The following is a 16453-nucleotide window of genomic DNA, read 5'->3' on the forward strand; positions in this document are numbered from 1 at the left end:
CTTGTCCTAAAGCCTGATTTATAATATTGCAGGTTTTTCAATTACATTTTATTAGTAGTTTAAATTCAGTTGCCATCATGTGGGTGCGAGGCCTTCAGAAAATAATAGTTAACAAATTTGTGTACAATTTAACCAAATGTATAAGGTAATGGGATATTCAATAAATTTGCTATTTTCATAACTAATTCTTTTTTAATGTTGCACGTTCTATATGTTGCACCTACACTGATAAACAACCTTTCCCATTCCAACTCCAAGATTTTAATTCCATCAGAAATGTTGCTTTTTGTTGACTAGCTTTGTGAAAAATTGGGAAAAGGGGAGCCAGGGTTCTCTATATTGGAGGGTGGGTGTATGGATGGGTGGATGCAACCTCATTCCCAGGGTCTCTCCACTCCGCCACCCAGAGCCCTCTCTTCTCTCGCTCTGGGGGGGTGGGGGGGGGGGAGGGGTGGAGAGACCCTGGGAATGAGGTTGGGATGGATGGAGAGACGAAACAGATCACTACAGAGCAACATCTTTAGTATGGATTTAATTTTGTGGAATCTCACATACTGTTTATTTGTTGAGGCTAGAAGTTACCGGCAGTTCTTATCAAACGTCAGGCATTTGATATGAAAACATTTCGTAATCCAAAGCATACTTCCTTAGTATTGGTCTCAACACATCAGGGGATACATCTGCAAATTTCTTGCTCTCTGCGTACCCATTACCACCAGCTTGGTAATATTTCTGTTGTTTAGGAAAAGACACCAGTTCATTCACATTAAGCTCTTTGAGTACTTGAGGAGCATCAGACTCCAGATTCTCAAAAGATCCAATAAAGTCGTACGAAACAGCACATGGCTGGCACAATTCAAAGAAAGGCATCCAGTGTTCATTCATGTCCTCCACACGACTTTCAGTTACATACTGCAAAAACTCTTTTAGTGTGACGTCATCTCCTTTGGAGTTTGGATCAGCATTTCTCCGCAAACGCTTCACAATCTTTTTTCCATAGCTTTTATGGAAAGACTGGGAGTGGTTTAGGTAGAACTTATCTTTGTATGCTGATAGAAGTCTGACAAGGGGTTCTCGTACGAACATGAATTTATAGTACTCCTGAAGTTTGCGTTCGGCAGCCAAGGGAGGTAGATCTGCTAGGAATGTGAAGATAGTATGGTTGACTTTGCGGATGGCATTGCTGTCAGCGGCTTTGCGATCCAGTACCATGATAACCCTTTTCCAGTTTGCACAGGCTACTTTAGGCACATAACAGAACAGAAACTTGTGCTCGTCATTAACCAAGATGTGTTTGGCTAGGATCTGTTTCTCTGTGGCAGAAAGGGAATCCCATGATTTTCTTGTGTTGATGCTGCATGCTTGTTTTACTGATTCTAACCTTTGTCCACTGGTAACCTGTAAGAACATGTAACAAATACAAGGCAATGATCAGGCACTGTACAATAACACTGCAACTTTACATTGCTGAAGAGTTTGGTCCTCTGCAATTCAGCACAGGTCTAAGCTAAACTGTGTGCAGACTGATTGTCATGTCTTGTAAGTCACCTGTCATTAAAAATTAACAAACAATTTACTTAAGTTACAATTTAGATTGCAATTAATGAAATGAAGAACATATTGATTTATTTTCTTATTTATTCAGAGACACTGGCGTGATTGCTGCTCACACTAAAATCAAAAAGAAGGAGAAAAGAAAGTTTTGATTGACTTTTTATTGGATGGATGTCTGCATCAATATATCAGATGAAAAAGATAATAATAGATGTTTTTGTTGTTTTTCAAGTCTAGTTAATTCTGAATCAAAAGTAGCCAGGAGTTTTGCTACCTCCCCCCCCCTCCCCCCATCCTCACCATTTTGCTCAGTTGTCCTGATAAATTCCTGGTACCTATTTATACTTGTAAAATTCATTAACTATTCATGCGGGTGCAAACCAATCCCAGCACAGTATTTAGATCACATGTACACAACTGTAAACCCCAATACAAATCAAACAATATAATTAACTTTTGATACAGACTCCTGTTCAGCTAATTAGTATTCATTAACTTTTGATACAGATCTCTACTGATTTGCATAACAACTTTTCATTCAATTTATTGTTTTCATTTCACAAGTAGAATAAAATATTCGCGTCCGATCTGTATGGCCGTTTACAATACGCCCATACAGATCTCCCGCTCATATTTTATCTACTATATACACCTGAAGGAGATACCAATGACCCCAGGCCCAAAACCCATATAGCTTAACCAAGAGTCCAATATGCCAACAATTACACCACCCAGATCCCCATTATAGTGTTGTTCCAGAAAAAAAAACACCCCCCCCCCCCCATGGAAGCTTGTCTCATTTGAACTCTCTCCCCCTCCCCCACCCTGCTGAAAATTCCAGTCAAGCTTGAGTTCATACTTTCGTTTATAAAGAGACCCCACCCCTTCGAATTTCCAGTAACATTCAGTGGGGTGGGTATGAATATATTCTGGAACCACACGTGAGCTGTCTTAGCTCATCTAGTCCAGGATCATGCTAATAATTTCCCCTCACTAAAGAAACTTTCACTTACCACATAGTTATTTAGAGTTACTCCTTTGATTTCTGTAAACAAAATATAAAACAAGAATGCTAAATATTGTTACAAGAGACTTGCATTCAGAGCTGCTATCTGTAAATCCCGGGGAGGGTACTCCCCAGACGTTTCCTAGAAGGGGGTATAATAAATTATTATTCAAACGTACCAAAACAGGCTAATGAAAAAAAAAAATGGCTAAATTTCTAGAACAGGAGTATTAAAACTTGGCCGATTTCTAGTATTTCTATAACGGGGTACCTTTTGAAATGAAAATTCACGGGTTCCAAAGTACCGATGGATCTGCTACACTGGAATTAGGACACAAGAACTTGGACTTCACACGTTTATTTCTTCGTCTCGACGTAAATCTTCCATGTAACTCCACGATATGCATGTAAATCGACTTTACAATGATAACAGCACTCTATATATACTAACGCTAAACCTGATTGCATTTTATAAAGTAGAATTGGAAGAAGGCCGCATAAACTCAACTCACAACCCAAAGGCAAAGCGAACAAGTTCAGCTGGCGAGCCTGTAGACCAAAGCACAGCCAAACAAAACTTAATTTAAGCTTAGTATTTCAAACCAAAAGCAAGACCGAACAGAGTCGGCCTGTCTGAAACCGCAAACCAACCAACCTCAATTACGGACAAAAACTAAAACAAAAAGACACACCCGTCAAATGCACACTCAACCCAGAAAGCTGTTTTTTTAAAAATCCGAACCGCCCTCGGTAATGGAAAAACGAAAACTGAAACTAACCCCTCCTACATCTCTCATCTTGAATAAGATCCTAGCTTAAACAGCGACAACTACACGCGCGGTTATTTACTTTAAGTACAAAAGTAATTTACTTAAGCATATAAATCGCTGTTTGCCTATAAAAACACATATTTGCACAGTTTTCTAGTGAAGCTAACTCTAAAAGAGTAAAGGTCCTATTTTATGATGATTTGCCTTAACACTGATAAATCTCTCCTGACATTATTGACAAATTAAATGACGCCACAAAACTTTGCAGTGAAACCACTCTCCCACCACCTCGTGGCTTCTCTTGAATCTTGAACATTTTTGACGCTGTTTCCATGGTCTATAGGTGTGTAAACCATGGGAAAATGTGGTCCCTTTTTTGAATGCACAGTACAACCAAATTGACTTGTGATTTGGCTAAACGAGGGGGGCGTATGGGTTTGCGGTGATGCGGTTTTAATTTGCGCTAATGTTGGTGCGGTTTTGCAGTTATTTTTTATTTTAACCTGCGGTATTGCGGGTTTACAAGACTAAGCGGTGTATGCGGTTAATACATTTTTAAGTCGAGGTAGTCGGTGAAAAAATTGTCTGCCGTGATACGATTCACCTACGTTTCCACTGGTATGCACTGGATCCTTTCACATTCAGTTGTTTTGTTTTAGTTAAACAAGACAAACAAGCACGTATCAACCGCCATTGTTCATTTGAAACTGCGGTTTCGGTATTTTGATAAAATTCGATGCAGTTTTAGGTTTTGTAGCGTATTTCTGTGCGGTTTTCGGGCCCCTTACGCCCCCTCCTTAACCTTTTGGCCCCAAAGTAAGCACAATGCACAAATAATTTGATTATGCAGAGTGAAATTTATTTCTTCAGTTGCGTAAACGCTCTAGACGCCCTTTGATCAGTGTGACTTTTTCCGTTCCCCTAATATCGTCCTAGCAACCATAATCAGTCTTAGCTCACCTCAGACTCTGGTCAATATTTCTGACTATAACAGACTACTAAGGCAACGAGCAGGTCAGAAAGACAACGTAAAAGCTAAGGATTCTACAATGAGTCGGTGTTTATAAGTTCATCAAAGATTAACCTTACCAGAAATCCAACTTTCGCCGCGTGGCTTAACCTCTGATTTTCCCGAGAGGAGTCCTGTCAAATGTGAATGCAGAAGCAAAACTACTACGCAGAATATTAATAGTACTGCGAGAAGTTTAACTTTTCTGACTTTTGAAGACCTCATTTTCCAGAGTATTCTGTAATCGTCCAGAGAATTTGCCGTCATCTTTTGCATTTTTCCAGAGCATTTAACCCTCTTCCAAACAATACCACCCAGTGAAACAAAAGATGCAGCAATCCAGAAATAAAAGGCCGGATGAATGTACGATATTTTTTATGCATTGCTAATTTGTTTACACCTCACAATGTTATGTAATATTTGTGAAGTATGTATTTTTTCTACCACAAGGGACTACAGTAAGCTCCCGCCGTGCGGACACCTCGCTATTACGGACAGGACTTAAAGCCCGGTGAATAAGAAATACTGTAAATAACTCCCGTTACTACGGACTTTATTTATTGCGGACACCAAATTGTGGTCCCGAAGGTGTCCGTTATAGTGAGAGTTCACTGTTATCGAGAACAATAGAAGGCGATCCTTTTCATTAACAGACTAATGACGTTGACGCATCAGGCAATAGTTCTACAAAAAAGTTTGAACTGCTGACAAACTCATATCTGTTGCAGAAAAAAAATGTATTTTAGAATTTTTAACTAAAAACTCTTTGTGACGGCCAAAGTAGTTTAATAATCGATAATCTTATTTAATTTTAGATCTATCTTAGCAATATTTTTATCTTTTTTAATGTTTATGCTACTGTAAAGATTTAGCTAGTAGTCGATCGTTTTTAACATGGGCCTCTTGCTCGGGAGACTTAAACCACCAACCACGTTTTCGAACATTCTTGTCCATAGAGCCGCTTGTTCCTCTTAGGCAATAGCAAGTGGCTCTAGGAACACATTATTTGATTGGCTATATTTTCAACAAAGTGAATTTGAATCTAGCCAATCAAATCACAAACAAAAGGATTTAAAAACGGTTGATTTGATTTGCCAAACTTAAATTTCCCAGATCTAGCCAATCAAATCATGTGTCCCCAGAGCATTCTCGTCCCCATAGCCCTTTCGTTTCTCTTAGCCGGCTTGGCACGAGAAAACGGAGGGCTCTGGGGACATAGGATTTTTGAATTAATTCGAATTTTTTTGATTGGCTGTTTGGAACAAAGAATTCCTAAACGGAAGTCGAAAACCAAACGACTCTCTCGTACATTCTTTTGAAACGTCATGACTGCATACATGAAGACCGGAAGTCCTAGAATCTAGGACTGGAAATTCTGTGTCGCCAGAGCCCTTCGTTTCCTCGTGCCAAGGCCCAGCCGGCTAAGAGAAACGAAAGGGCTCTGGGGCCGAGAATGTCCCCAGAGCCACTGCAGCGTTGTATAATGGTCCTGATTGCAAAATGGACTAACACCTTTCGACCCAATCATATGCGTTGTTGTTTCTTCCAATGAAAATGCGTTGTGATTGTGTCTGGTCAGATTATTTTACTGGGGGACTGGACGGTCTGGACGGTGTTTACCAAGTGATCATGAAAGCCCGAATCTTGTGATTTTAACAGTGTGTTTTGTCGGATCTTTCTGCATTTCCCGAACACATTTACAGCTGCATTTGAAGGTAATTAAGAAGCTTTGTGAATGTATTGTATAATGCTGTTTGTAGTAACGGATTGAAAATGTCTACTTCTAAAAGCTTAGTTAGCTTATTATTGATCGTGTTGCTCTCAAGCGGCACGAACGAACCAAGCTGGCGAAGCACTTTATTTTGTATTCTCCACGCTGTTGTGTTTTGCATTTTGCAATTAGGATCTATCATGCTATTTAATTGCGCAGTATTAGATCGTATAATCGTTTTCGTCACGGGTATAAAGAAACACTGTCATGCCGTCAGCTGAGCACAAATTTTTACTCAGTTTATTTACACCTTGTATCGCCAAAATTATAATGCTTCCAAATTTACAGCTTAGTTGGAAAAAATATATATAGTCAAAAGCAGTAAAATCAATCATTTTCCATTCTTTGAGAGTTTGAACTTTTGAGCCCTTATTTTGTCAGTTATATTTCTTTGCTTCATCTATCATTTTTGGCAGTGATAAAAGCTACCTATTTTAAAGAAAAGGAAGCTCCTGGGCACAATTATTAAATCACAATACATGTACATTTTCCTGAATGTTTCCTTCCATGTACCAAGCAGTCTCTAGAAATATAAATTGATGGGTTGCCATATGCTTGCAAAAGAGATATTCATGATGTACCAAGGGATAATTCTTGTGGTATCTGACATCAGCAGACTGCAGAAGCAGACTAAGAGAAATATTGTGTTTCCATTACAGTATTATTGAAAGCTAACCGTAAACAGGCTAACCGAAATGCTATCCAGGCTAGCTTAAACCGGAGTGAGCTGTAGGCTAACCGGAGTGAATAGTAGGATAACCGAAGTGTGACGTATTAGGCTAACCAAAGTGAAAAGTCAGCAAGTCTGCAGTCTGCAATCTGCAATCTGCAGTCTACAAATGTCACACACCGTAATCCTAGAGTGTGTGATTCTCCTTTAATTTTATTCTGGCATTTAAAACTATAACCACCTCAGTCTATAACCTCGATCTTACTGTGAAATAATGTATTTAATTTTCTCTAGAGAACTTTTTCCAGATACTTATGGCTTTCACGCCTTCACTTTAACATCCTCACCAGCACTGCAGAATGAGTATATTTGGTGGAGGAAACCAAAACATAAATTGCACAATGATTGGCCTCCAGGATGATGTAATGGATGGTTTAATCTGACCTGTTACCACCCCCTCTTCCCAGGCATACTTTTTTTTATTTCATGGTGGTCTATTCCCCACCCCCAGGCAAACAGAAAGACGCAATTCCCTTTCTGTGGGACTTCCCATCGACCATAAATACGTCGATCGCTTTGTGATATACAACAGGAAAGCCAGACATGTTGTCAAGAACTTGAAAGCTTTTTGAGTTAATTTAACAAAGGATACCAGTACTACAGATATAAAATAAACAAATTTAAATAACTGTCTACTATATTTGAAGAAATATGAAAATATAACTTTATTTAATTCCCCACACTTCCTTAAAAGAAAGAAGCTTATTACTCAAGGACAGAAAGTTATTATACTAGCTACATTTATGGTCAAAATAGGAAAGCAAAACTGAATTTTCTTTAATGATTTAAACTAGTGCTTCTAGTAAATATCTGTCTCTTTTTGTATAAGTTTAAATCAACTACCAATTTTATACAATCAGAAGACTGACCATAATTACACTTGTACAGGTATCAATCTGTAATTAAGTTCTGTTTTGATTACCGGCAGTGCTATAATACTATTTAATAATAAGAGCAGTATTTTAATAAATTCTTGCTCTCCAACTATTCTGTAACAAATACGACAGATTTCTCCTCGAAATATCCAGTCTTCTTCATTTGTTTTGTCAGCCCCTGGCATCTAAACCATGAAGTTAGGTACATCAAAGGAACAACCAGAAGTTATTTTTTTGATTTGACCCACCCACCAGGACAACACTGCTTTAAACAATTCACCATCCCCGGGCCCGAAGGGCCCAACTTGTCCCAGGGATTACCAGGGGGGTGGGGGTGTAGGTTGTTAACAGGTCACATTGAACCATGCATAATACACTGTCTGCTGAATAAATTTGACCAGCATTTCAAATGAGTGGATATCTTTGGCTTCACTCATGTTTCAACCTTTAAGGTCCTTGATTGTTTTGTTAAGCTTCACTGTTAAGCTTGACTTGCTTGTACTACCAAGGAGAGTGATGAACTTAACAGAGTCCTGGAATTGTCTCACTTATTTTATGCGAAAAATTCTAAACATACATCTACACCTGATAACTAGTCAAATGTGACCATAAACTACTTTTAACAATCAAACAGGTAAATGAAACCCCATATTGGCCCTATTGGTGGACAATGGCCGATTTCTTATGCAACACAGACAAAACACTGTTTTTGCCTGGCATCCCGAAAGCTGTTTGTTAGGAAAATTAGCATTTTGCTCGAAACACCCTAAGTGAGAGCAAAAACCCGAAATTTACACCCCTTAGTGAGAGGACGAGCATCACTGCCCCTTTAGTAGGTTTGTACCCCAGGTAGCTGGTCCAAATTGCACCAAATAGGAATACACATCAATGCCTTGGTTAAATTGTATTTAACCTCATATTTTATAAATTTCCCTTTACTGAGGAAAATCTCTTTTTCTTTATTAAAATGTGTCCTTTTTTTAAAGAAAATATCAGTTTAACTCAACATATGATAATGCATTTTTGTAATTCTTGTTTATAATAATAATGCTTTGAATTTCTGTTTTAGCGTTAATGGATGAGGATCAGGGGTTGAACCAGGAATAGCATCACAAACCGAAGATGATAAGAGACTAAGAATGGTGAGCATCGACCCTTACTAGTACACCATATACCTTATTAATTTTACTCGAATAAGCGCCACGCTCGAAAAAGCGCCGCATTTGGGACAAAAAAGTTAATAAGCGCCGCCCCCAGTTTATGACGGCGGATTCAAGCGAACAGCATTGCAATGAAAAACAAACTTCACAAAACATTTTTTTACCAAAGATAGGACAAATACTGTAAATACTGTCTTCCAAGCTTGCTAAACCCTGCTCCATCCAAGGGCTTTAAAATAGACAGAAAGACAAAGATTTAATGGAAACTTTATTGTAATTTTGAGCTATATTTTTTGGTTAAAGCAAACAAGATTTATGCAAGAACCGTAGAACCGCATGAAGACATTACACCATGCTATAATGTCCAGGAATGTAGAGTACTGAGCCTGACAAGATCTAGCTATAGCAACCCCTTACCACCAAGACAGCTGACTAGACACGTGTTGTTGGTTAACTTGGTTAAATTGCATTTAACCTCATATAAATTTCCCCTCACTGAGGAAAATCTTTTTTTCTACAAGTTACCTGTGCATTTTTTTAAAAAACAATCCTGAAGTCTAACTCAACATGTGATAATGCATTTTTGTGATTCTTATATTTATAATAATAATGCTTTGAATTTCTGTTTTAGCATTAGAGGATAAGAATCAGGGATTGGATTAGGAAAAGCATCACAAACCGAAGATGAGAAGAGACTTAGAATGGTGAGCATTGACCCTTACTAGTATACCTTATTTACTCGAATAAGCGCCACCCCCGAATAAAGTGCTGCATTTGGGACAAAAAAGTTAATAAGCGCCGCCCCCAAATAAGTGCCGCAGTTCCCATGCGGCGATTATTCAAGGCATATCATAAGACTGAAAACAGCACTACAAAGCAACTCTAAAACAGCCTTGGAAATTTCTTTTCATCAAAAGCAATGCTTTGCAGTTCAATTTTAATGATTTACCATTCTTTGCTGGTACAGCAAGTGCAAATTCTCTTTTCCGCAAGGGACGAATACCGACAATCAAAAGTCGCTCCTTGTAGTTAAATGTTAAAGTGTTGTATAGATTAGCACTTGAGGGGTGAAAAACTTAAAGTGCTACTATGACCAAAATTTTTGTTTTTCTTTTCGTCTTTTTCTAAAGTCAATTTGTTCAATAAGGCTAAATTTAACTAGCGCGCTAGAATTTAGAACGTTGCGAGCGATATAAGCCTTGAAATAGCTTGCCGAAAATCGTGGAAAACCCGTCCGCCATTACTCGGACGTCTAAAGTGAGCCAGCGACTGTACTGAAAAGCGGATTTACGCATGAGTTGGTTCGTGACGTCATATGCGCATCGTCGCTTCGAGCTTCGAGTGTTCCAAGAGAGAATATACTGAGAATTACAGGGTTATAAAAGATATTTCTTCGACAAATTCTTCGTCTAGTTTGCCCGGTGGCAAAACCGAAGAGAGCCGCAACGAAGAGACATTGCAATTTAGCGGTATCGTTTCTTATAATGAGAATTTAAAGCCGTTTTCCGTCGGTCTAAAGGGCAATGTTTGTATGCAAATACTTCAATATTTATTTCATTCGATGAGGTTTCGGCGGTGTATGCCTACAACGAAGCTGCCGTCTTCTTGTCCAATCGAAGCAACGATCGAAGAAGCCTCGAAAAACGAAGAGGAACGGCGATTCATGGAATACGTTCGTAATACATGGTATGATGAGAACAACGTAATTGAATAGTAAAATGTCTGCAATGTTTGAATTAATAGAGCTGCAAATACATGTGGTTGCTTCTGCCGTTTGCGAAGGATTGAAATGATTTTAACTGTTGTTTTTATTCTTCATGTTCTTGTAATCTATCATAAACGCCATGGGCTTAAAATATATCTCAGCTGTTTATTCCGAAAAAAGCTTTATTTACATGAAATAATGTAAAATTTATACAGAAAAATTAAAGTCAACAAGATGGTGCAGGTGATCAATGGATTTAGTTCCTTGAATTTTATACAGTTTTACCTTCCTTGACTACAATACAGGTAATAAACCTTTTAAAACTAAGTCTTTTAATGGGTAATAACACTTCAGACATCCAGCTTCAGCCAGCATTCAGTATTCCTGTTTCTTAAAATAAGAAAACCATTTGAATGCTGTATAGAGTCCTTCACTCTATTTACTGATAATGTTATGAAACTGGCCCACAAGTAGCAGCAAAACTGGTAGGAGTAGTTTTTCTTATTCATTTCACCCATTTGTTTTTCTCTTGGCCCCGTGATTTTGTTTTAGTTATTTTTATCACAACATGGGAACAAGTAAATAATGTTAAGGGTATAAAGTTTTAAGTTCATAAACGGAAACACCTGGACCTCGAACAAACACTGGGACCTTGATCAAACGTTTCCAGTTTTGAACCGGCATTTAAATGAAGCCCACATTGAGTCGGGGTCTGGCGTCTACTCAAGAAAATATGGTATCATATGCAATATGACAGTGGCTCTTTCTAGAGAATATCACTGGCAGTACATTGTGCATCTGCAGTATGTGTATGAAATTGAGAGTTCAATTTTGGGACTAATCTTGTGTCAACTTAATGTGACTGTAAACAAGCCAGCTCCAAGTACCACCCTAAATAAACAGACACCCTATTGGAGACAGTTTCTCCTTTCATAAGGGGTTAATTCCCATAAATGTGCTTCAAAATTGCTCCCTTGATGCAAAAAGGCAAAGTCTGCATGCAAGCCTACTTGCCCATCAGGCCAAAGCATATCAGGTTTAACCTCCCCACTCCCCCCACATACATGTAATGACACTGTTCTGGGCTCACATCTGAACAGCTCGATTCAGAGTCTGACCATTAGGTCACCGCACCTTAATCAATACAACTACCCCATTACTATGACAACATTTTTATTTATGGTACAGGTTTGACTGTATTTGTTGTCGGCTTCGCAGTTCGTGTATACTCTTTAAATAAATACGCATATAATGGTTGCAAGGGTCCTGTGTGACCTCATAATTATCCCCTTGTTACAAAAAGGCAAGGTCTGCATGCAAGTCTAGTTGCCCATCAAGCAAGCTTATCCTGGCTAAGTAGGATTAAGCAACCAGGAGTATTTCTACTTCCCCCCTGGATAAGATGAAAGTAAAGGTTCATCAAAGGCACCATGAGAGTAGTCTTGCCCAAGAACAAGCACAATGACACCAGTAAGAGTTCACACCTGAACTGCTTGATCCAGAGTCCGACAACTTACACTTAGGCCACTGCACCTCAATCAATACAACATTTGTATTTATGATACAGATTTGACTGTACATGTATTAGAGAAATTATGATGGATCAGCAGCTCAGGAGTTCTCTGGCACATTCACATGATTTATTGTTGGCTACTACATTCTCAAATTATGAACAAAAAGAGCATGCCAAAAAATAAACAGTGCTCTGTCGACACAGCATAAGTGATTGGCACAGGTCATAAATATTATAGCTCATGGCCCCTGTTGTACTTAAATATAAAAAAGATTTACTGAGTATATACATGCTATCCGGATTTGATTTTATTTAATACTATTCTAAGTGCACAATGAAGTACAGTCCTACTGTAGTGTTTTACATTGCATGGCAGAAATAAACAAGTGACCAACACTGAATACGTGCTGGTGAGTTGACCGCAGAGTATACAGAGGACTACAATGGAAACATTCTCACAGTAAAAAGATATTGCTAAGCTTTGCATCCTTCTGTATGTACTTTCACATAATGTACCGCCTCGTGCGAATTTATTTAAGTTTATTTGTACAATAGAGGATATAATTCAGAAACATACAGGCCGATTTGCCCAAAAACTACCTTTTTTGACATGAAGTATTTACATTTAATTTAAAAATGACTATTCTAGAACACAAGTGCTTGAGCAACAGAAGTAAATTACGCCACTCACCCAATGTTTTGCTTCTAAGAAGTAGCGAATACAGTAAACTCACTGTAGATAATTCGAAGCGTTCTATTCTATTCACTTCCCTTGGATAGTTGAAGAAGTTTACCTCACAATGGTTGCAGGGAGAAATATCTATAAAGCATTTCCAAGAGTACAAGTTTCCCTCAAAGTTATCAGACGATCTATTATATTCATCTTGCGTGGTTCGGGCGAGTTAAGATATCACGAAATTCCGCCTCTTGAGTTGTTTTCTGCCACTATGTTGTGCAAAAGTGACCTGGAGATGCCTTGAAGTATGTTTAAAAAACATTTGCGCAGTAGATACGGCTTCTACATCACTACAGATTAAAAAGAAAACCAATGTTTTTCCAGATCCAGCACTCCAGCCTTCGAAGCAGTCATTTTGTTGATGCGCATATGACGTCAGCATGCTCTCGCCCCAACTAGTTCCAGATCTCTATTTGGTCCTCGGACATTTTTGAATCTAGTAATGGCGGCAAGCCAAAGCCGAAGTTTACGCGTGAAATAAGTGGTCTTCCAATTCGAATTTGAACTTAAAATTTGGCAAGGTTACTATTTAATGTAAGTACTTTCAAAAACCGAAGAGAAAAGGGAAGGTAAAATTTTGATCATAGTACCACTTTAATAATTGCCATCAGCGCTTATTAGTTTGAGTAAATAAGGTATATACCTGATTGAAGAAACGTTGACCCGTGAAAAGCCTAAATGATAAACGATGAGACCCAAATGTTTACCGGGAAATCGGAAAAAGTAATCGTTTTCTGTTACAGAATGAACATTATCATATGACAGGTTGCATAAATCACGCTCTAAAAGCTCTCAAAGAAAATGTTGCCTTGATTATAAATAAATGGAATAGTACTTAGCTTACCAATGCTGTCTACCCATAATCCCATTCGGTCTTATCGTTTATGGTTTGAGCTTTTCAGGGGTCAACGTTTCTTCCATCAGGTATATATATATACAGCTGCCATGTGTTGATAAATACTATTTTTTAAGTTGTGTCTTGCCAAAGTAATTAAATTTTGTGAAGTCCATTCATAAATGCGCCTTTATCGTATTGGCAGTACTTTCTCAGGAGTTATAGGGTTTAATATGTCTTTTTAAGAGAGGTTGAGGAGTGGTCATCACAAAGTGCGAGGCAGCAAGGCATGCAATCCATTCCGGTTAGCCTACGTAGCACTCCGGTTAGCCTCAATAGCATTACAGTTAGCTTACATAGCACTCTGGTTAGCCTACAGTTAGCTTAGTTAGCTTGCGGTTAGACTTTTTATTTGGAGTTAAGGATTTCTGCTTGCTGTCTTGCCTCACATGTTGAGGAGTTGAGGGGACAGAAAACTTTTGGATGCCACAAAGTTTTAAGAATGAGGTTGGCTGCTATTAATGTAGAGTTCTACACTTACTTTATTGTCAATTATAATTTACCCTTTGGGTAACCAGTTCTGTTTTTTTTTGGTGGCTTATGTGTCTTATTGGTTGCCCCAAGTAGACTTTTGTTGCCCATAAGCACCTCTAAGAAACATTTAACTTGCAAAAAATGCTCAACTTTATTTGTATAACCTTACCTTCTTGTTTTGGTTTTGCAACAGTCCTTCGTTGATTAACCATATCAGGGGCTCTGTACATGTAGTGCCTATTTGTATTTGTAATCTTAGAAAAAGAAAACTACTTCTCTGTCTCACCAAAGATCATTCAGGGAGTATAGCTTACAAATCCCCATTTCTTGTCGAGACACAACACTAAAAATTGTTGCCAAAATATTGCAGTACTCATGCAGTAACTGTGCAAATTGTGTGAAAAGACTGACAAAACAAAACTTTTTGTGACACAACACAAAACTTTTTTTTCAAAACAATTTAGTTGCAAAATGCATCTAGGGAATACTTGACTGTTGCAAACTTTGAGTGGTGCCCAGAATAACTTGTCTGTAGAGCCATTTTAAGTAATGATGAAATGGAATCAACTAGAACAAGCTTGAAAACAAAAGCCTGATAATGGTCCCTGTAATTTGACAAGCCAAAAATCAGGGCCCTTAATTACAATGTTTTGGTGTCTATTAATGATAAATTCCTTGCCATCTTTAAACAGCCTGGCCAAACCATATACACCTGTACCTCAAGAGACATGAGATGATATGATCAATGAGGAGGAAGGGGAGTTATAGTAGAAGAAGATAATAAAGAAAAAGAGGAAAGAGAAGGGCAAAATGATCAACAACATCAGGAGGAAGGCCAAGAAGAACAAGGCAATGATGATGAAGACCTCTACAACAGTTAATAGGGGACAAGTTTAGTGAGAATGATGAGGAATGACCAGTACTTATTTTTCATGTACTTTTTTACAATTTATCATTGTTTCTTTCATAGACACACTACCGGTTATAATAAATAATTAATAATTATAAGTAAATAGAGAATGAGTCTGAAATAAATCTAAAACATTTTTTTACTAAATGAACCACAAATCACTGTACTGTGTTGTATGTGAATAGTTTTGTTGGATCTCGATTTTAAGAGTGACAGAATGTTTATGTTCATTTTAAGAATCCAGTCTTGTTCGTGCATGACTTATAAACTGTGGCCACCTTCCTTTAGTTAGTTTTCTGGATAAATAAGCTAATAGAAATGCATGAGTTAGGTTTGGTTAAAAAAATTGAGCACAGTGTCACCTGTTGGTCAACCAACAACTCGGTAGCCTGCGAATACAGCCGCCTTTCATTTTTAGAGACAGCTAACGACTTGGCCTCTGACATTTATTTTGGATTTGCCGGATGTGAATTAGCCTGCGAATGCAGATGCATTTTGGCCGATTCTGGAAATACGTCTGCATTTGCTGGCTAGAATCATGTGAATGGAAGCCATATGAAAGTTAATGAAAAGATGTCAAAAAAAATGGTTTGGTGGCCTGTGTTAGTAGAGCACCACTGTAAATGCAGTGAGGAATTTACCTGTAATAATAATAATAATTGATATTTAAACAGGGTGACCCCTTCAGTCGCAGAACTGGTATCAACAGGGGCCCAGTGTAAAATAAATAGAAGAGAATTTCCAAAACTTATCCTAACTTTAAATACAACAATACAAATCTCAAGGTTATAGTGGTTTTGCAATTAAACACACGCTAAAAAACAGGCCCTAAAATTTACTTTCGAAATTGTGTGGGAGAAGCAACAGATGGTATCATCCATGAGCCTGGGGGCAGGGGGGCAAATCCCATATGAAAGGAGCAGGGATGCTCATTGTCTCACTTAGACAAATATTATCTAGATTTTTTTCTCAAGCCACAAATACATTGGTCTTATTTAGGGTTCTTTTAAAAAATTGCGCACAACAAGCATCCTGATCATACCTTTCATAAGTAAGTTTCCAGGGGTGGGGGCGTGAACTTATGTGCCCATACCGGTATTTTTTTTTTTTTAATTCAGTTTAGCATTGCAAATTATTGAAGCCAATTCTTTTTTCTTTTTAAAACAAAGAAAACTTTGTCTTTTATTGTGTAGAAATATCTATGGGATTATAGTTGATAGTGGTACTGGTAATAAACCTGAAATGAAAACACTAGTTGTATAATATTAGTCTAGCAATGAATAAAATAGATTTGTATTCTTATTTGTTGTAACTGAATTACATGTATTTTATTGAGCTAGTACGA

At 38.0% G+C, this 16453-nt stretch overlaps 1 protein-coding gene and 1 long non-coding RNA gene across 2 annotated transcripts; one reads left to right on the forward strand and one right to left on the reverse strand.

Moving 5' to 3' along the window:
• Positions 1 to 54: 54 nt before the first annotated feature.
• On the reverse strand, positions 55 to 4662 carry LOC144654645 (carbohydrate sulfotransferase 14-like). Its single transcript, XM_078514846.1, has 3 exons — positions 4420 to 4662; positions 2568 to 2599; positions 55 to 1398 (listed from the first exon to the last, which is right to left on the reverse strand). Exons 1-3 carry the CDS (start codon positions 4613 to 4615, stop codon positions 595 to 597), a joined length of 1032 nt encoding a protein of 343 aa, XP_078370972.1. The 5' UTR covers positions 4616 to 4662; the 3' UTR covers positions 55 to 594.
• Positions 4663 to 5882: 1220 nt separating this feature from the next.
• On the forward strand, positions 5883 to 16420 carry LOC144654763 (uncharacterized). The gene is made up of 4 exons (XR_013570976.1): positions 5883 to 6054; positions 8785 to 8857; positions 9507 to 9579; positions 14891 to 16420. It is a non-coding gene; the product is annotated as an uncharacterized LOC144654763 (long non-coding RNA).
• Positions 16421 to 16453: the final 33 nt, after the last annotated feature.

This window comes from Oculina patagonica, chromosome 5 (genome assembly GCF_052425735.1).
Source record: "Oculina patagonica isolate OP01 chromosome 5, crgOcupat, whole genome shotgun sequence".
NCBI classification, from domain to species: domain Eukaryota; kingdom Metazoa; phylum Cnidaria; class Anthozoa; order Scleractinia; family Oculinidae; genus Oculina; species Oculina patagonica.